This window comes from Apostichopus japonicus, chromosome 8, assembly GCF_037975245.1.
Source record: "Apostichopus japonicus isolate 1M-3 chromosome 8, ASM3797524v1, whole genome shotgun sequence".
NCBI classification, from domain to species: domain Eukaryota; kingdom Metazoa; phylum Echinodermata; class Holothuroidea; order Aspidochirotida; family Stichopodidae; genus Apostichopus; species Apostichopus japonicus.
In genome coordinates, this window is record NC_092568.1 from 23,474,632 (window position 1) to 23,496,889 (window position 22,258).

Below are 22,258 nucleotides of genomic sequence, written 5' to 3' on the forward strand. Positions count from 1 at the left end.
AAGACCCCGTATCGATGCTCGCATTACCCTCCAGGGGTCCTCTCTAATGGACCGTTTTTCTTTTCTCTCACTCTAAATTTTCGATAATCTGATTGGATGATAAGCAAGCAACGTTTTCCTGATTGGACAGAAGCGTTTCAACCCTGAAAAGGGGCCAGCTTACACACTATTGTTGAAATTTTTCTTACAGTCAATACTAACTTCACATAACTGCATGTTCCCCACTGAGTATAGGCCTATACGTCTTACAAAACTGCCTATTTGTACCAGTGTTATCAAAAGAAATTTTCAAATCTTTGTATGATGTATTTGTTGTCCTGCTGTGTTCAGTTCAACCAAGCAGTAACGACCCCTATTGTGGAATACACTGTGACGTGGTTGGCTTAACGTCTGGGCACTGGTTACAATTCCAACCGATAAAGTTATGAATTTTGAAATATTTAATTCGTTTTATCACGAAACAACACCATAACTAATGACACGAAAGTTTATTCACGATATTTGCAATTTGGATTTTTTTTCTACCTATTTCACGACGGAAAGCTTCTGTAAATTTGGACGGTGAAGTATTGTAGCAGTTATAATTTTGTTCTACCAACTGGCAACAATTGTTACATGAACAACAAAAGAAGAAAAGAAAAGAGTGAAACTAAGGCACAGTATCAGCATGGTGGTTTCATTCCTACAAGATATGATGAAGAATTTGTGATGGCTTGAGAAAGTTGCATCACAAGAATCACAGGAACGTTTATTCCACAGTACGGCGCAACTACCAATGGTGAGCCCATTTTTGTTGTACATTTTAACCAGCTTACGATCCATTACAGTAATGGCTTTAATTTTTTAATCCTTGATCTCAAATGATTTAAACATGCAGTTTTCACTACAAAAATTCAAATATTACACATTTATTATAAATAATAAAAAAATAAAAAAATAAAAAAATTTATTAGTAAAGATTAGAAAAACATGAATCCTTTTACGTAGGATACTACGAAGCTATTTAGATAGCTGCAAAATTAAGAGTGGAATGCAAAACTATGTGTACGTCTGTGGTTGAGAAAGCGTTTTATATCGCAAGAAGGGAAGGTAACATTGAAACTATAATCATACCCTCGTTAAAAGTGGAAAGGGTTATTCTCTCAAAGTTTTATAGAGGCCTTAATTGTCCTTATGCAAGTCATGCATATAGAGTATGTTAAAAAAATCAAAACTGTCAAAATATACTGATTACCTCAAATTCAGTGATATTTCAAAATAAATACACGCACTTAGATTATATCACAGTAGTTTAATAAAAAAATTAAAATAAATACCCTCACTAAGATTAGATCACAGTAATTTAATAACTAAATATTCATAGCATATTCTTTCTTAGGTAATTAAGTTCATAAAGATAATTACTAAGAATGTGTATTTACGGCTTCTGAGTGGGACGTTTTGCTTCAGAGCATTCTCAATTATGGTAAGACACTTTAAGTTTTATTTCTGATATCTGATAAATGCTGAAATAAATGCTGAAACTAGTTACATCTATCTTTACTTAGAATATACCTATATTTTTTGTGTAAATGTACTTAACTATATAATTGAAAGTGATTGAACAGTCATCTGCATTGGTGCAAACTATATTTGATTTTGATTTTTTTTTTTATTCTATTTTATTCGGAAAAAAATAGAAGAAAATAATGGCTCTACAAAGTTGCATTTTGATAAATTATTACTACAGAGAACACTTACAACAAAGCAAACATTCTAAATATCACATTTCTAGGATAAATCAAAGAGAAGGCTCTAGGAATTAAAAGCTTTTGAAGAAAAATTGCCAGGATGGCTTCAGAGACTACCTATATTGGGATCAACTCCCGGAATGAATCGGAGGTTTAGCCAGTCAAAATATGTTACAGTCAATCAACCATATCTTGAGTTAGGAACGAGATATTGGATGGGGTAACAGTGTGGACTAGTTTTGTCTTTAAAAGATAAGTTTTACATGGTTTGCCAATGGCATATCACTTTAATGAAAGCTTTACATCGGAGATTGTACTGAAGTATCAACATGTCACGTCATATATCGATATTCATGACGTCACGTATACGATTATTAAAGCGTATGTACAATAAAGTAGATTCATAGGGCCGATTAATGATAGGTTTTGAAACATTACGCAAAGAAATACCTCTTTGCTTTCTTAAATTACAGAAAATATAGACAAAAGAAGTTTTTGGTTGATATTAAGACGACTTAAGGAGTCAGGAACTTACTCAAGGATGACACCCCAAAAGAGACGTGGTAAGAAAGAAAACATGGGAAAATATATTTTAATTAACACAGCAGGTTGTATTTGTAGCGCCCTTTCTCTTGAAATGAAAGGAATTACGTTTGAAAATGCACAATGTTTTTAGATTGTTGCGACACGAAGGAAAAAGGTAATAGCTTCATCAATGCAAACCAAGAAAGCACGAGTTATCATTAATTGCTTGTCTGTGATCATTACTAGTAACCTTTAATGTCGAGATGAATTATAATAGAATGTTATAGAATTTTTACGCTGATAGAGTTAGTTTGCTATAGAACGTATTAATACTATATATATTTTTTTCCCAAAGAGCTGAGGTATGTATAGGTATGTTCCTTTACATATAGAAATACACTTTGTATATATATATATATATATATATATATATATATATATATATATATATATATATATATATATATATATATATATATATATGCAAAGTGTATTTCTATATGTAAAGGAACTACGAAGAACTGGAAAACTACAGACAAACTTCAAGCGCAAAGCAATTTTCTCATACCAACTGAGCTATCCACTGAACTGATTTCTATATTGGTATAAATTATGTTCCTTAACCCTATTTCTGCTCTATTCTTGTTCTACCTATACATAATTTCCCGAGATTACCGAAATCGATTTTACTTTTGCACAACAAAGACTCTGTGAGTTTCCTGGGCAGTGACAGTTTTATCGATTTCACTTTTTTTTTTAGATTCTTATTTTGTTAAAAAGGAGCAACTTGCTGAAGAGATTGCTGACGTAAGTAACATACGCAAACATATTTTGTTTGTTTTGTTGATTTTTTGGGGGGAAAAAGAAGAAGTTTGAAAAAGTAAAGACTACATTAAGTTCACAATTTAATGTTTTGTACGATCACGAAGATACAAACATTTATTGCTTAACTCTGCGTTAAGCAATCTGTAGCCGTATAGAAACTTGATCAGCGGTTTTCGAGGAAAACAAATCCCACCTAGTCTGCTTTATATAGAATTATACCATTTTTTAAAACCGTTTGTGAGTTATCAAAGTTTTAAAGCCATAACAAGGATATGATGTTTCGTCTGATTTGTGATGTCAGAATGCTTCAATGTTCGCAAATGTTTCACAATGTGTACAAGGTGGATTTTCTTCTTCTGAAAACAATGCCAGTAGTATAATGTTAAAGAACCTATCTGTAGGTCAATAGACTTCAAAATAAGAAACACGAGTCTTTTTAACATCGCAAAGTTCAATGAAAACAAGAGTGTTTTGATAACTCTTGTATAATTCCTCTCAAAGCGAACCAAGTCGAAAGGCTTATTCAAACATATACATCATCCCCTTGAGACATTTTAAATTGCTAAAGCCTTTCATACCATTGTAAATTTTGTAGACTGCCCTCTTTCAACCAATTGGACACCAATCGATGCTTAATTCCCTTTAATCTTATTTGCAATGAAAGCAAACTAAACATTTCTTAGGTTCGGTGATTTCTTGAGGATTGACACCAACAAAGCAATTTATCATAACGATTTTGACATTAAGGTCTTATGTACACTAACTAATAGTCATTCCTTTGGATTCTCATTTAAAATTGATGCCGCGTCCCCCTGAGTCCTTTCAATGAACAATGGTCCACCCATGCCTCACTTAATATCTTCCAAAGATGCTTTACACAACGAGAGGTGACACAAAGTCAGTAAAACAATCAATAAATTGGTCTGGAACATCAGGACGAATCAATTAGATTAGGCCTATATGTTAAATGTTTGATAAGCGAAGCGGATGCATGCACATTCGAAACATGTCTTTCTTTACCTCGATAAAGTGTTTTAGAAAACGGGCTAATCTATATGTTGTCACGCTTCCCTTAAAACCTGCAAAATTACGCCATACCGTAGCAAAGACGCGGTGGTGTGTTAATGCTTCCTAGCAACATTACCTTACCGTGTGCCACAGGTTCAGAGTTGCTTTAAGCATGTTAGAAAACTACTATTTATTTAAAATATCACATTTGATTTGGTATGTATAAAATTATAAATAAAATCCCAGATTCTGATCTAATTTTGGCAGACTTGTGAACCTAAACAGGTTTACAATGAAAAACCTTGTCATGTTTATGAGTGCATATGCAGGCACGTATACCATAAAAGTCAACATATATATACTGAGTTTAGAACTATCTGGGGTGGGCTGGGGTTTGGGGTGTGGCTGAATTCCCTCAGGCTTGTTACACCCAATTTACTGACTTAAACAACTTTATGTAGAATATAGCGGCATCTGGAGAACTGTATGCACTTGACAATTCAACTAGTTGTCGTATGGCAAACTGATTTAGGAATGATACATATTATGTGATGGCATTTAACCGGCATGTTAACTTTGTTTCCATGCAATTGTAGTTGCAAGAACTTGTACAGTGCATGAAAGATGGCTTTACAGGAGCTATGCAAGAACTGGCCAGAATTCAAAGCGGTGATCAAATCATGCGAGCTACCGTGGATAAAAACAGACAGGATTGTGAAATGGGTGTGGCGGATCTCTCTGTGGAACTGGGAAAAGTCAAGGTACGTACGTAGTATTGGATACACATTGTATATAAACAATGTATCGAAGAAAACTGCAACAGAAAACATTGGGATTGTTGGAATCACCTTTGTGAACTACAGCAATCAAATCTATGTTAAAGATCTATCGAGGCATTATGTGAAATGTTGACTTAACAAACAGGGTCTAGACGGAATACTTATACTCTTGTAAGCGTGACCCGTAAGCCACCAAACAGTGGGTCTGTACTCAAAGAAATGATGAACCACTGAACATTCTATTTCGTTTGATATCTAGACTATCATTTCGTGACCGTTACCTTTTAAAGTATAATATTACGGTTCATGGTCCCCCACCCCGCCCCCCCTAACCCATCTCATGTTTTTAATTCTTAAATCGTTTTGTTTATATATTTGATCAAGTAGAATGTTTAACGCATGGAAACTATCACTATTCGTTCTCTTATTCTAGCATAATTACAGCCGTATTCACCCTCATAGTTTTGTGCTCGCACTGAGGGTACTTTGACAATACAGCATAGATACTAGTGTAAGATTAAGTACCCGTAGCCTACTCATGTGGGGAGCCTTGTACTCGCATATTCATACCAAATGGAATTGTACATGAATTAAATTTTGGCAACTCAGGCTGCGAGTTCTCGGCGTAATCTGCGAGAGGACAGAAAGTTGGGACACGTGACTGTTAAGAAAATACGTCATATCTCTTTCGGGATGTTATTCAAAGAATTATAACGAAACATACGATAACCTTTGCATGAATTATTGAAACCAGTTGATGTTTAATGACTTCACAGGATGAAGTACATCTGGCTGTACAAGATATCAAGAACAATCAAGGCTTGTTACAGAAGCTCAGAGATGACGTCACTGCTCTAACAGCTCAGCAAGAAGAAATGAAAAGTTTACTCAAAGATCTCTGCAGGTTGGTATTTAACATGACATTGAAACTAATAATAATCGCATGAAGACCGGAGAATGCACATTCTATAATACAGACAGTGTGAAAGCTTGGGCTTAAACGGAGACGTTTTCGTTCCTAGGAAAGATTCTGTTGGGTGCTTGGTAATTAGGTAATTAGGTATTCACCCGAGAATGGACGGGTGACTGGCATTTGCAAATGCATAGGAAAGAACTTCCTTTCAGCGGCCAGGTGTAGGAGAAATTCCCATTCCGTGGGGAGAGGATGGTAGGTGCGTGATCAAACAGTGGTCAAGTAACACCACGTGAAGAACCTCCTCCATTTGTATGGCTCATGTGCGAGATCTTTTACTATATCTATAGTCCTTGCAGATTCACCATGTTTTTCAAGTAATGTTTGAAATGCACATGAAATTTGCGTACCGCTTAAAGGCATTGAAGACTCGGCCCAAACCGCATGCCGCCCTCTGAAAAAAAAGTTAACTATTCGTTGCTTGGAAGTGAAGTTTTTTCTGGTCGCTACAATATGCAGACAGTAATGAAACGTGATACCTTGTTATCTTTTATCTGGACCTGAGATGTCCATCGCTGCTATGTACACTGTGTTGTGGGTATTGACCGTAGCTGCATGTATTGACTATACACTAGTGTCTAATTACCGACGGTAGCAGGCTGTGTGTGTATATATATGCTGGGATCGATGGTGGTGTCTAACACTTCTGTTACACCTCATTCGAAACTAGGTCAGATTACCGGCATCAGACGTTTCTTTGTGCGCGAATCTTCACTCACTTAAAGATGTGCGATTGGAATTAAAAGGTAACATGTCTTCTCATCTCAATGCTCCGTAATATTCTTCCGTCCTTATACGAATGGGAGTGACATGCAGAGTTATACTGGTTTACGAGTACATTGCTTCACATATGAAATATCAGTATGTTGTATATTTGTGTATTATTGTACTGCGGTATGATTTGATTTGTAAATCACAATTAAATAATCTAATATATAGGTACACAAACATGCATCATCCCCGCAGGACACAATAATACATGAGCTCAATTGTTTTATTTTGTAGGTGTGAGCCTCAAAATGGTCTAGCAGAATCAGCTAAACCTACTACCGAAATGGTCAACGGTGAAAAAACGACGTCACCACTTCCAAAAGTTTCTCCGATGCTGCAAACATTTATCCAATCACTGTCCGAACCGATGGGTACGTCATATATGGAACCCGGCATAACGTTGTGTATCTGCCATCATTTGAATGTTGTTTCGCCAATTTTGTTCGAAATCATATAAATCTGACTATTTCACTAAAGTTGATAAACGTGCACATTTTGTTTTGACTAAATAAACTATATCGTTGCAAAATATCCTCCCAACTCAAAGTTCGTCAGAATTGCTCCAAAAATGCTAGAAATTCATATAATGGTCACACCTATGATCAACTTTCACGAAATATTTTACCGTCACTCTAGACGTCGTTAACCAAATTGAGATGTTGGTCTATTGCAAAACTCTTCAATGTCTGTGAAAAAAAGTAGAATAACAATCTTCCGGAACGTACGTCTTGCAAATTTCAGCGAACTAATAAGATCATAATAAATCGTTATGAAGAAACAAAGAACGGAATTATAAACTTTACAAACGACTGTTATACATGAAATGGGACTAGAGTGCGCTTGGATAAAACAAAGGGTGCTGTGTTCGTATAACTTGAGCCAGTGAGCCACCGAGTCCACTGGTTACACAATTGCATATACTTTATCTCTCTTATTCCCTCCGTGCATATTCCTCAGATCGTCACAAAGATTCTCTGTATTCAAGATCAACAGAAAACGACCTCAGCAGTACTCATTGCCAAGTAAGTTAAGTCTATAAAACAACTAAGATTGAACGCATACAATCTCCTATTTATGTATTTATATATTTATTTATACATTAAATACAGCATGAGTGGGAAACAAATCCATCAATAGATTTTGATCAGTTATTTCATTTAATAACTGTCAATGAAGAAATGTCTTATGAAGTTTCGTTGCAGTAGCATTGCTTATTGGTGGGAAAAATTATCATGAATCTTTTACAGCTATTTTATGTCCCCCCCCCCCTCCCCCAATGAAAAAATAAACACGATTACGTTAATCTTAAATTGATATTAGTAAATCAATTTGACTCACTTTCTTTTTGGTTATTTTTTGGTTTAGGTATCAACAGCTTCATCTTCTGTCTCTGCACCAACGAAAGAGCGCAAAGTTGTGTCAGAGTCTTCAAAAGACTTTCATAAACAGGGTAATTACTTGTGATTAAAAGCAGTGGCGTCACTAAGCGGGGGCGCCTGGTAATAGCCAGGGGGTGCCATACCACAGCCCAAAAGAATAGAGGGGCGGCTCGCCCGGGTACCGTTGCGTGTGGATAGCCACTTGGAAACGAGGCCCGATTCTCATTATTGCGTAAAGGATAAGTATTGTATGTTTTTCCGTAAGGTTTTACAATTGTATGACAACCAATCGCTTCCCACTCGAAAGAATTTAAGAATAGGTGGAAATTTTCGCAATTTTTGTAAATCATTGTGGTGGTTTATGCCAGTCTGACTTGTCTACTAACAATGAATATTTGAAGAGCAATATAAACATTCACTGAAAATGAAAATTCCTTAACATATAATCAGTTCAATGCTTTGCCAAAGATAGCAACATTTTGCATTTAAGCCACCTTACATATATAATCACCCCCTCCCATTACACCCCTCCTCTCCTGTACTGATGGGTGACAAAGGGAGACCCCGGCCCCGGGGGCCAACTTTACTAGGTACGCAACTGGATTCAATGATACACAAACATAACCATTGTTATAACAGATGCTCTTCTCCGAATTCCACTTTACTTCACTTAAGATCGTTATTAATTTTTTTTCTGGTTTAATTCATTTTCTCTTTATTTTATTCTTTATCTCCTTTTCGTCTAGCTAAGTTATTAAAAATACCATATCATCAATTTTGTTTTTAGTACGATTTGTAAATGTTATCAGTTTCTAACACCTCTATGAGGATATGAAGAGAATACAACTGAAACTGAATCTTAAAGTTGGTGATATTGAAGTGTTCGCTTTTCATTAGGAGGCTTGTAGTTGCTTAACGTGAACTTTGTAATTAGAATCTCGTTTACTTGTACAATCCACTCACTCTCTCTCTCTCTCTTAAATCTCCTCAGATGACAGATTTCAGCTTGGCTCAGAGTGGTTGGAGAGCGAGAAGCAGTACCAGGATGATCTATATTTTCTGATGGAGAAAATGCGGCAACCTCTTCTCCATCAAGAACTGATACCAAGAGAAGATGTAAAGTATGTCAAGACACAAATGGAGGATTAATATATTCGCAAACTATATATTTTTCTCTCTCGAAAAAAGGCTTTATCGACCATTTGCAAGCAGACCGAAAGATCATTCCTGCAGTTACATAGGAGTGACAACCCTGTATATAGTTGTCCCTCTTGACGCGCTTAAGAAGATAATTCCATTTTTCATTTTATTCCTTACTTATAGCTATATATCTCTTAAACATGTACATATCAGAAATTTTCTCATTTCATCTTATTTATATCTATCTTCTCCATCATGAACTTTAATAAGATAATTTCACTTTTCATTATATTCCTAATTTATAGCTATATATCTCTTAGACATGTAAATATCATATATTTCCTCATTTCATCTTATTTATATCTAACTCCTCCATCATGAACTTTCAGAAGATAATTCCACTATTCATTACATCTCTTAAACCATGCATATATCAGATATTTCCACATTTCATCATAGCCATCTATCCATCATGAAGTTTAATAAGATAATTCCACATTTCATTATATTCATTATTTATAGCTATATATCTCTTAACCATGCATATATCAAATATTTCCACATTTAGTCTTATTTATATCTATCTCCTCCATCATGAACTTTAATAAGATAATTTCACTTTTCATTATATTCATTATTTATAGATATATATCTCTTAACCACGCATATATAAGATATGTACACACTTCATTATGTCCCTTCTTTATAGCTATCTCACCATCATGAACTTAAAATATTTCAACATTTCATTATATTTTCAGCATCATATTTCCGAGCACTTTGAGTCTAATCAGAGAGAAGCATAATGCCCTATCCGAAGCATTAGAAAAAAGACTGCACAACTGGGAACAACATAATACACTGGGTGAAATATACGCAAGAATCACAAGTCCCAATGAGGTATAAATTCAACTCATTTGTTTTTATGATCAAATGAAATTGATGAAGAAATGATAAAGAAAATGAAATGAAATTGATTTGTTCTCCTAACTTACAATTGTCGACAAAGTATTTGTGTCGTTGGATCCAACAATGTATAATGAGACGTTACATCATTTTGTATACAGTAATTACTATTATTATTTCATGATTTTGTAGCATACTGAAAGGAATAGTTTGTTCAAAGTCCTTTTTTTGCTATTAGGTTCGATATTTATTTAACTGAAGTGAACACTCCCTACTTATTACAATCGAAGTTTACTAACAGGAGGTAAAGTATTAACCAACCCCTCCCCTACCCTCCTCCCGTTTATTATTTTACCTTCAATTTAAGTCGGCTGTACCTCTCTATTGATGACAATGTTCCTTAAAGGCCACTACCATGTACATTTGTCTTCTTACAATTTCAATTGTTTTGTAGAAAATGGTCGATAAATATCGCCTGTACATTCGAGGGTTTTCGTCCTCCGTGTCGAGGTTCGCATACCATCTAAAGTCTTCACAGGAGTTTGCTTCTTTCATTCAAGTAAGTTTACTCACGTCGTTAATTAACGTTATTTATCATTTTCTTTTTCTTGCAATACGCAAGTGGATGGTTTCATAGACGGAGAGGGTGGGGTGAGTGGGAGGTTGAGAGAAAGAGGGACGGAGCCTTGGCTCTCTAGCGTAATGCTCAGAGAAAAATACCCTTCACAAACTTCGTTTATAATACTTATTTACATCCATTAAATAAAACTTGTGTGACACATGCCAAGCTGTCCGAGTTCGTATTATATTTAATTAATTTCATTAGCTACACCGGGTGCTGAATTACTAGTTGATGCAGTTCTTGTGCCTACTTTGACATCGTTGGTACATCATACTGCTTACATAGCTTAACCCATTACGAAAGACATGGATACCTCGACCCGCAATACCACCCAATCCTTCTTTAGTTCCTGAATAGATATTAGGATTTCCATAATAAAGGAGATATTTAATTTTCCTGTGTCTTTGTATCATCACATTCAAACAGGAAGCCAACAATTTTTCCCCTGTATACCGCGATATATTTCTGTGTACGATTTTCTTCTACAGGAAACGATATCAAACCATTATCCGAACTACACCAATCCTAACCGAATCATATTCGCACCTCTACATCGAATTCCGTACTATGTTCAACATATCAAGGTATTGTATAACATATTTTGCTAGAGAGACGAAGAATGGTCACACATAGTTATACATTTCGACTTCAACTGTGTAGTTTGAACCGCTGCGATATCTCTGGCGATAGGTTGGACAATCTAGTAAGGATTATTCATTGGTAGATCCAGAGTTATCAAGGGGTGGGGGGGGGGGGAGTTTGACGGGGAGGGAGGCAACTAAAATCGGTATTCCGAAATTACTACAGAAATAGCGTTGCATAAAAACATAGGTACAAAGTAAAGAATGCCACCCGTCAAGCATGATAAATTTCTCCAGCTGTAAATATATTTGTTTATATGTGAAATGTTCGTATAACTAATTTTTAGTGGTTAAAAAAAGGAGAGCGGGAGATCGTTCCACCTCCCTATGCCCGCCCAGGTAAAAGTTAAAAATATTTAGCGACCAAATCGGGAATGAAATTTATTCGTTACTTTATATAATTTTTTTATTTTTTATATTTTTTATAACATTGAACCAATAAAAGTAATTGAACACACATTAATACTTAAGTGAGCCCATGCCATATCCGGTGGCCCGGTATACACAACTTAAAATCAGGTTCGCCTGTAAAACAATTCTGCTGTCTATATATATATATATATATATATATATATATATATATATATATATATATATATATATATATATATATATATATATATATATATATATATATATATATATATATATATATATCTGATCTCCATCTTGATTTATTTATTTAATCATTTGCTTAGTATTACTCTTTTGTTTTGACTTTATTTCAGATACTTGACGAGATCACAGACAAAGGGCATCCTGACCATTATCATCTCACTAGCAGTCTAAAACAACTAAAACAATTTGTCAAGAAAATCAATTTACTCGTTAAAAAGAACAAAACAGACGAAAATGGCAACAGGTTAGTTTGTGTGTTGCTCTTATTGCTTCTTATTCATTATCAAATCTATGTCGCACCATTTGTAGATTCATTATGTAATTCGATCTATCTAGACTGATTGTACTTGGATGTCTATTTGATAAAATAAAACGCTAAATTTGTATATTTGTTCATTGAAGAACATAGTTCGGACTATATTTGGATGGAATGAATCGATATTCGCTTCGTACACATAGTGTTGCGTTTGGGAATTCTTGACGTATACTTCACAGAATGTTCAACCACAAAACTTCTTTATTTCCTTATAGCTCCAACATAACAAACACTCAACATGAAGCTGAAATTAATGGCGATGAATCTGCACGGTTGAGAACACCATCGCAATACGCCATTAATTTTGCGTCACCACTGACCGTGAAACCGCCGACTGTTAAAGTAACAGCGAATGTAAAAGTTGAGTCTGCGTTGCCTGAAAGTGAATCGCATGATATCAGTACAAATGACTTCAAACCAACGCTTCCGACGGACGGCAAGAAGGAGAGTGCAAAATCAGTTGATTGCGCAATTTCACCGGCAAAGGAACTGGTTAATGATAAAGAGCCGGTTATCAGACGCCAAGGTAGACGAAGAAGTCTCTCGGGGTACATGCTAGATATACCCGAGGAACCAAGCGATTCATCGCGGTTACGACGGTCTTTATCACCGTCACTTCTTGAGAGAGTAAGAAAGACGGAATCCGAAACAGACGGCGCTATTAACAATCATCGCAAATGGAAAGACTATGATGAAGACACTCAATCCACTTTATCATCTTTAAATGACGATTCAGTAGACGATATCGCCAAACACCTCCCATCGACGATATCGGAACCGTCAAGTGATGACGATGGTGAAGACCTATCTCAGGAAGAACTTGAGTTGATCAACAAACAACTAAGTAATAACAGGAGGCTAGATGCTTCTTTTTTGGGCTCAAATTTAAAATCACCCCAAAGAACACCTTCATTCGGTGTTTACGGTGACTATGATTGGAAAGGTGAAGGTGGAGAATACGTACCATCTGCGATAGAAATGAATATTCTTCATGTAGATAATTCACACGACAGGTGGAAGAATAATCCCGCTTTTCAATTAGAAACAATGAAACAATCGGAGAAAACCGAATCAGAATACCACACGTCAGACGATGAACCGATACCATTCAACAGCCCGATGTATAATGATATAGAATCAACTGTTATGAAAAGGCAATTGGGCTTGGATAAGAGACGGCGATCTAGTTTAGGCGATTTAATGGTAATTCCGCCTCAACAAATAGACAAAAGTCTTTTGATTCATTGGGACAATAATATGGATTCTACCTCAGATGATACCCAGGACGATAATGCCGATCAACGGGGTTCTGTGACCGCCGAAAAGCAATTTACCGAAGTGTCGAACCAGAGACGCAAATTCGGCATGAGGAGAAGGAGAAGCATAGACGCGATCAATCCATCTGATGGAGGACAGATGGTTGGAGGGTTATCGACCAATCGGGAACCTGTGTCATCTCCTCGTGTAAGCTGGGCAGACGATAAAACAACGAAAGGCGGGAACGGAAAACCTAATGGAAAAGAGAGCAAACACCCCTTCACTAGTGTCTTTAAAAGGTAAGAAAGCACGGTGACGATTGGGCACATGCACTACACACATTTCCCGACTGCTTACCTCGATGATTGTAGTTAGATGTGGTGACTATATGACTACATCTACATAATGTTTAGATTATATGATTGCAATTAATCACATTTTGACATTTGACACCATCTTGCTGTTTGTCCTCAAATATCAAGAATTAGGAAATAAAAAAAAATGTCCACAATAAGAGTCAAAAGTTTTGCGATTCATCCGACGACACATTCCATTCATTGACAAGATAAATCTATCCGTATTACTGGAACTGAACGACCCCCCCCCCTTCAAGCAAATGACGAAGATGTCCAGTTCATAGCAAGCAGACCAATCTATTCTGCTGTCTGACTACCCATGACATGTCGCTAATAATATAATCAAACAGACCAAGTTACTGCCAAACCCTCGGAATTTTCTCGTAAAAGAGCATACAGAATCCAACCCATTTTCACACTTTCCTTTTTTTCTCTTGATTACCAGGGTATCGAGCACCACTAGTGATGAAAGAGCGAGCAAGGGCAGCCATGAGCAGCATGTTCCCCAGGATGTTATGCAGCAACTGACTGATATTGCTCGAATTATCGTGGAGTCTTCAGAGAAACACAAAGAACCTTGCAGTGATGTGTAACAAGCAATGAATGATGTCCCGAAAATTCGTGCTGGAAGGGGCGCAGATGTGTCAAAATGGAGGGAGGGGAAGTAGCTAGAAAATGCTAGAGCAAACTACAGATCACTGTTAGGCATGGACACAACATGCTGTAGTGTATAAAAAGTTAATAAGTACTAGCAATTGTACCGAGGTCAAAACTGCACGAGACTTCTGACCAAACTGGGAATTGACTGCGAAATAATGTGTGTGTGTGTGGGGGGGGGGGGAGGATTGTAAAGAGCACTTGTGAAGGCCTAGACTATGTGTTAATACTTTTTTTGAAGAAACAGAATTCCTGAAGTAAACAGTATGTCAAATTTATTAGGGAGCAGTGATTCTAGGGAAGTAGTTAAAAGTTTGTTATGGCAGAGTGGGATGTGGTGAGTTAGATTGACTTTTTATAGTGTTGGGGTGGGGAGTTAGGTCGCAAGGCTGGGTGAGGTGTTGGAATTTATGTTATAAAGTTTTTATGGAAGCGTGAAGTGGGGCATTGGGAGTCTATGTTTCTCAGCAAATGTACTTGGTTTCATGAACTACAATCCATGGCATTCAACAAACAATACTTGTAAATATATTCTGTCAAGTTTGAAAAAAATTGGGAAAAAATTGGGGGAAAAAGAGGAAACTGTGCTTTTCTCAGTTGAGCTTGAAACTCTTATCATATTGAATGTTATGTCCCTCACATGCTACAAAAGTATACTGAGAAATGAATAAATAACGACAACATAACAAAGCCTCAGTTTTTCTTGTACAAATTTTATAGGAATTTATGAATACAGAAAAAACAGAAAGGGCTTTTGAAAGGAATGAATAAATATTACTTTGAAAGCAATTTAAAATATCTATAAATGTGTTTACTTCTGCACAATCAAACTATTGATACAGCTGACACACTAAATGAGACCTATCTGTAGATGGTGACCTGCTTAAACTAACCCCTACCGACTGCTGCTTCCAATGAACACTTGCATCCCTCCCCCCCCCCCCGTCCCTCCATACACCCAATAAGATAAGGATGGTCGAAAAATCCATTAACATAAATAACACTTCAGGTACAGGATCATTGATTTAGATGATACATTTAAAATGATTAGTCGCAAAGGTCATCTAACAAAGTTACAATGATTAGTCGCAAAAGTTGGTACAGGATTTTCATATTATTGCAAAATATAAGACATTTTAAGTTTATGGGAGAAGGTACTGTCCAACGAGACCTGAGGGTCTCTTATTTATAAAAGGGTGAATACTAGTATATGTCACCAGATGGTTGGTTATTATCAAAATATGATGGAAAAATTGGTATTTAATGAACAAAAAGTGACCATAAAAGGAAAATATCTTCTAAAATAATGAATAGACTGATGTGAATAATGTGTGAGAATACATTAAAAGAGAAGGGAAATTATTGTTAAAAGGAAACAATGAGATACATTGAGCAAGAAAACAATGTCAATGAATACTGAAATATCAAAAAGAAACTAAAGAAGCATTCAGGTTTGAGAAAATAACAGAATTTCCTCTGACACAAATTAATGGTACTAACCATATTATCATCTTAGCTTGGGTGGCTGGATATTATCGATGCGAATGACGTGAATACTAACGGTAGGGAGGAGTGTTAGCTCAGTGGTTAACGCCGGTGCCTTTAATCATTAGGTCCCGAGTTCGAGTCACTCTAAGATTAATGTATGTCGTCCAGTTACAGAGTTGTTGACAATTGACAATTCATAATCATGGACGTTAAATATGAATCTAAGCGACTGACTTCGGCCAGCTTGCGGCTTTGGATAAGCCAATGAGGCTTCTTTGCAAGTTCCTGCTTGCAGGAGGATCTAATTTACCTACATACATACAATATCATCTTAGCTACTAATTGTTTGGACAGATTTACAACTGATGAAAGTAAGACACACATTTGTAGGAGTCTGCACCAAATGAAAGTTAAATAATTGTAAATAAAGTTATTAATAAATCTGACTCAAATAACAATATTTAATCATCCCGAAAAAAATCTAAATTTTTGATATCGATCACAAGTAATATAAAGTGAATCAGAAATGTCAGTACAATACTTCCTTCATATTTTGAGACAAAGCTTTGCAGTCTAAGCTAATGACTGACATTGACAGGATATGTGATTTTAGCTCAACCAATCAGTGCTGTTTTATATATGTACAGGGATGTGCCCACGCTGGGCGGCACTTGGCGGCCCCACCTACCACTAAAAATTACCACCCAGCACTGTCTTAAAAATCTTGAATCCCGCCCAGCACTATTTTCATCTAAAATCCCAACATTCCTAACAATATATTCAACATAAAATTGAAAAAAAAAAAATGTAAATTGTTATCAAAACTAGTACTTGTGTATGTGCTTAAAAAGCTACACAAGTGCCAGCATTTGGCATCTGAGCACCTTCAAAAATCGAAAAATTTCTCAAAGGGCAGGGGGGCACCCCCTCCCCATTAGACCCCTCCCCCAGGACGGCGATCAGTATAATCGGCACTCAGGAAATCCTGGGCACAGAGTTATATTTACAGAGACAGACAATGTGATGCTTACAGGGAAGAAAGAAATATTCCTCACTACCGTTAGAGAAGCTCATCTCAATATTACGTTTCCTGGTTCTAGATATCAATTGATAGTAACTTAACTTTTCTGTATAGTAGATCCTTTGATACTCCAGTAAATTGTAAGACAATAAAAATGTCTGTGTTTCTGTTAATCGCATATACTCTTCAAACTTGTTTTACCTTTACCACTGTGATTTTGATCTACAGGTTCACCAAGAAGGCTTGAATTGAAAAAAAATGTAATGAATGAAATAAAAGTGTAATCCTAAATGAACACTGTATGCAAGATGTTGTGTCTGTTACTAGCATCAGTAGGAAATCAATGTTGAATAGTGATTGGTCAATTTCATGGTTGGTATAGCTCATATGGTAAAAACAGGATTTGCATCCCACAACCCCTCCCCATTCACACCCCCTCTTCCCCCACCCCCCTCCACCCCTCTTCCCTCTCCCTACTTGCATCTCATAGTTCATCACCCTTCCTCATACTCTGAAATACCTTGAGTAGTATCCTTGGTTGGAATGTATTCAAATGGTCTATTTTCCTGAGATCTAAATTGTTGCAGTTGTTCATCCAGACCTGTCCTCTTTTGTTCATCTTTCAACTGATTTTGTAGGAATTCCACCTCTTTGGACAAGGTTTTCCTCTCTTCTAGAAGAGCTCTTTGAGTCTCCAGCAAACTGTAGGTCTTTGAGGAAGATGACAAACAAAATACAGAAAAGTGATAAGGACGATATAACATGTAAGAATGGTAACTAGGACAGGTATGAACCCATACACATATAAATGCCACTAGTATCACATCATACCACATCACATCACATCACGCCACTAGTATCACATCATACTCATCACATATCTTCCAGAGCTATTCTGTTAAATAAAATTACCTGGTCAAATAAGAAGATCTGTGGGCATTGTTCATACATTTAGTTTTTCATTATTAATACCTGCTTTAACAGTTTCATTTTGCCTGTCAATCAATCTGTTACATATTCAGTGCCTGTTGAGCAGTTCTCTGTTCATCCATTAATTATGATACCTTATAATTTCACTATGACCTGATATTTATCAGTTCACTGATTTAGTTCAACCATTAATTGCTACATGTGTAGTATTTCATTATTATTAACTGCATCAACAGTCTTTTGCATGTTTAACCATTTGTTGCATATTCATTACCTGTTCGGCTGTTCGTTCACCCTGTTCATCCGTTGCCACATACCAGTATTTCATGTACCAACTTGTCCACATACTAGTACGTCACACCACTACTCTTTATGTCATGCATCAGTTCTTAGCTCAATTTAATTTATTAAACCTGTTTTTCAGTTCTCTTTTCCGGGTTAATACATACTAGTACCTCATGCTACTGCTTGTTTAGCAGGTCCCTTATTGAGTTCCCTCACCAGTTCTTAGCTACTGTTTTCATTCATTACCTGTTTAGCAGTTCTTATCCGGGTTAATACATACTAGTGACTTGTACCATTGCTTGTTTAGCAGGTCCCTTATCGAGTTCCCTCACCAGTTCTTAGCTGCCTGTTTTCATTCATTACCTGTTTAGCAGTTCTTATCCGGGTTAATACATACTAGTGACTTGTACCATTGCTTGTTTAGCAGGTCCCTTATCAAGTTCCCTCACCAGTTCTAGGCTACCTGTTTTCATTCATTACCTGTTTAGTGGTTCCTGTTTTCATTCATTACCTGTTTAGTGGTTCCTGTTTTCATTCATTACCTGTTTAGTGGTTCCTGTTTTCATTCATTACCTGTTTAGTGGTTCCTGTTTTCATTCATTACCTGTTTAGCAGTTCTTTTGGCATGTTCATCCATCTGTTGTAATCTTGCTTTCATCCTTTGGTGTAGTTTCCCATGTTGAATACATTGTTCCTCCATTTCTGAGTGCTGCTGAGCTAATCGTTCCGCTCGGGATAACATCTCTTTGTTACTGTATTTCAATCGGTGCTTCTCTTGACTGTGAAACAACAACAATAAACACTTTGCCAGGCCCTGCCAGAATATTGTCAGAATGTTTTTTATATTACTTATCCATAAAAGAAGTCATACCTGCACCCCAGAAAACCATTGCCCATCCCCCTTCAAACAAAAGTCTAGCTACACCCCTGCCTCAATGCAACATGATGAAGACTTTTCTACAATCAATTCATGGTCAATTTGACAAGCAACATTCACAGGTACGAGGCCTTTGGGGATAGGCCTTATCATTTTTACTTGTATTGATCCAATCCACCCAGAACCAAATTTTTCATGAAGGATCATAAATTTAGTTTCCACGACTGTTTCAGGCCAGGAAAGCCTCTCTCCAGTTTTTTAATGCTACCTGTCTGAATTCCATCAGTTCTGCTAAAACGTAAATGGAAACAATGCAAAAGCAGAAGGTAAACCTTAAACTTTTCTTAAATCATTGATATAAATCTTATAATTAGTCACTGAATCATTGCCACTTTTAGATCTCCCGATGAGATAAAGAACAAAGTTGAGGTAAATATTATCATAATCTTGTACAAAATACATACAAATAAATACAAACTCCTCAGTTACCGTACCCCGTCTGCCCCTCACCATTTACCTCGCATTCATACTAACACAGATATGACTCACCTGTATTCCTCACTGATCTTTTCCAACTTTGATGTCAGATACTTTGCTTGATCACGTAACTTTCCAATCAAACTATTTTGATCTGATATCATGGCTTCCAATCCAGTCACGGTTAATGCTGGAGAGAGAGATAGAGGTGGAGAGAGACGTTAAAGAAGGAAAACAAGTTCTGTGATCATGGGTTAGAGATGGCAAAGAGTTTTACTTCTGTATAATAACCATCTCATATGAGAATGTGAGAACACTAGATTTGCATCTCCCGTCTGTGTTGTAATAAATGCCATCTTTGATGTATTTGATTTGACCTGATCCAGTGCTCTGTTGTTCAGCTGTTGTCATGGCAACAGAGTCAAAATTTCAAACCTCACATCTGGTTTACATTTATCATTTATGACAGGATACGTACTGCCTGATCTATTTCTTACTTTGTGCTGTACTGAAAATGTTGATATAAAAACGGCTACATGGCGATATAAGTCTCCAACTGGATGGAGTGGGAGAAGTGGGGGAGGGAGGGGAGCAAGAGTGGAATAGAAGATAAAAGCATCAGGGAAGAGCTGTCATCATTACTAAATGTGACTTATTTGCACCATTGAAGCATGCTAATTCAACGAACAATTCTTATGGATCATTCTGAACACAGTTTTAAGTAGTAGTGGGATATTTGTTGGAAGTGATAAGGGCTGTTGGAATATTCAAAAGTGAACCTCCAATGAAACTTAGGTGCTTTTGTAACTTCTCCTGAAAAATATCAGTTATGTAATACTCGTGAGAAGAAGATGCTGTTTGACTAGCAGCCAAACCGTCATCCAAAGGTTGGATACTTCTTTTATGGAAACCTACTGTAGGCACATTTCTCTTATACATCCTGTGTGTTAGGCTACCTTATTATTCATTCTTACATGCTTCTGGATAAGAAAATATTTTACTGTTGACACCTGTTTTGAGAACATTTGAGCCCAAAAGAACCCTTTACTCATTTAGTTTATATGAATTAACTTACAGTGTTGTGCTTCCATTTCATGAATAACCTGTTTCAGTTCTTGTTTCTTCTGCTCTGCACGGTTGCTCACTAGTTTCAATTCACCTCTTCTAGTCCTCTCTACCGTTTCCTTGGTTACTCTTACCATGCTGAGCTGTTGAAGATAAGATTACCAGATTAATATATCAATGTTTCTGACCCCTTTCCATGTCTAGTCTACATCCACATTGATATTGATACAACCACATCTTTCTCAATATCTATATGTATCACTACCTATCGAAATGTATATAATTTAAATTGATGAGAATCCGTGCGTAACCCTGATGTGTTAAAAAAAATTAAGGATGTAAAACCTTAGAAAAATGAACAGAGACAAATGGAGAACAAACTTTTAAAAAAATGCATGAAATATTTCTACCCAGTCTGGGGTCATCTTCAGTAATGACTAAATTAAATCAAACGTTACTAAAATACACTGCTAGTGTATATACAGCAAGAGGTATATATATGCACCGAATATACTTATACATACATATACATCAAAACAAGAATGGTCGAAGAAATATGACAAATCAGATAACTCATGGGTTTTATGCTTTTATTGGCAAGACACTGATATTGTTATTACAAAATAACCAAAAACAGTTCACAGATGTTGTTTTAATAGCAATGAGTGCCTCACAAACTTTAAAAGGTCTTGTGAGTTCAACTCTTTTTGCCTACCTCCCTCTGGACGATGTTGAGTTGATCTGTTACATTGACAATCTCTTCCTTGCTGGTCGTAAGACCTTTCTCTGCTGAATCTAATCTTCTCCTCACCTCTTGCAGTTCAGCAAACAACCTAGCTCTTTCCTAAATTAATCAAAGAATGAGAAAAAGAGAAAACAAAGCTTAGATCATAAGAAAATGTTTAACAATTAACAATTGACTCCTCATTTAGCACACCACTGGACACTAAAAACAGACTTGATGCAAAAAAAACAACAACAAGTAAAAACATAAGGAAACACAGGTTTACGCCCACTCACTTTCTGGCAGAGAAATAGATATTTGGTTATTAATATGCCAAGATCTATTAATGGTTTAGGTAACACATGTTAAACTTAACAAATGAAAAAAATCCAAATTACAACAATTAGAAATTTCAGGAGGACTAGAATTCCTTTATGACAGAACAGAGCAGAAGCCTGTAGGCTTTCTGATTCCTTGCCATATAATTTGCTCAAAATTCCATTCATCTATCTGACTAATGTAGAGGAAGTGAGTTTAATTTGTCCAAGAATAAAGTGAGTTCCTAAAAAAGATCACAGATTTCCAGCTCTTATTTGTAAGGTAGATGGCAATACTGAGTATGAAGTGCAGTCATATTTTTCACAGAAATCCAACGTTTATTGTGACATACCTTTCCTATTGTTTTATGGACTACTAGGAATGATACCTGAATGTGATCTCTGGTTCCACAACACACAAAGTAATGTGGCTTCTGCATGCCACACCCCCCATATCTCTTCCCCTCCTTCGGCAAAGAATCAACTGAATACCACTAATTATTGAATTGTTATACATGGCTCAGTCGTTAGAGCAAATAATGTTCGCTCCTTGATGCTGTTTCCAATTCTG

The 22,258-nt window shown here is 36.3% G+C and overlaps 2 protein-coding genes across 2 annotated transcripts in view; one reads left to right on the forward strand and one right to left on the reverse strand.

The window, feature by feature from the left end:
- The first annotated feature begins 167 nt into the window (after positions 1 to 167).
- Positions 168 to 17,128, forward strand: LOC139971124 (uncharacterized). The gene is made up of 15 exons (XM_071977331.1): positions 168 to 778; positions 2,204 to 2,293; positions 3,016 to 3,062; positions 4,685 to 4,849; positions 5,644 to 5,771; positions 6,846 to 6,982; positions 7,569 to 7,633; positions 7,977 to 8,061; positions 8,982 to 9,111; positions 9,892 to 10,030; positions 10,491 to 10,595; positions 11,147 to 11,242; positions 12,028 to 12,161; positions 12,449 to 13,789; positions 14,292 to 17,128. Exons 2-15 carry the CDS (start codon positions 2,272 to 2,274, stop codon positions 14,437 to 14,439), a joined length of 2,742 nt encoding a protein of 913 aa, XP_071833432.1. The 5' UTR covers positions 168 to 778; positions 2,204 to 2,271; the 3' UTR covers positions 14,440 to 17,128.
- A 143-nt stretch (positions 17,129 to 17,271) lies between these two features.
- Positions 17,272 to 22,258, reverse strand: part of LOC139971125 (serologically defined colon cancer antigen 8 homolog) — a 31,394-nt gene continuing 26,407 nt past the window's right edge. The window contains exons 13-17 of the mRNA XM_071977332.1: positions 21,362 to 21,490; positions 20,657 to 20,789; positions 19,654 to 19,771; positions 18,832 to 19,006; positions 17,272 to 17,722 (exon numbers count right to left, since the gene is read on the reverse strand). Coding sequence (XP_071833433.1) covers positions 17,507 to 17,722; positions 18,832 to 19,006; positions 19,654 to 19,771; positions 20,657 to 20,789; positions 21,362 to 21,490 — 771 coding nt within the window. The 3' untranslated portion in view covers positions 17,272 to 17,506. The remainder of the gene's footprint in view (positions 17,723 to 18,831; positions 19,007 to 19,653; positions 19,772 to 20,656; positions 20,790 to 21,361; positions 21,491 to 22,258) is intronic.

What these genes read in the sequence shown, in the direction of transcription:
- LOC139971124 (XM_071977331.1), top strand. Translation starts at nt 2,272, where the DNA reads ATGACACCCCAAAAGAGACGTG. An exon ending in TTGCTGAAGAGATTGCTGAC is followed by an intron (nt 3,063 to 4,684) that starts GTAAGTAACATA and finishes ATGCAATTGTAG; the next exon opens with TTGCAAGAACTTGTACAGTG. An exon ending in TGGAACTGGGAAAAGTCAAG is followed by an intron (nt 4,850 to 5,643) that starts GTACGTACGTAG and finishes ATGACTTCACAG; the next exon opens with GATGAAGTACATCTGGCTGT.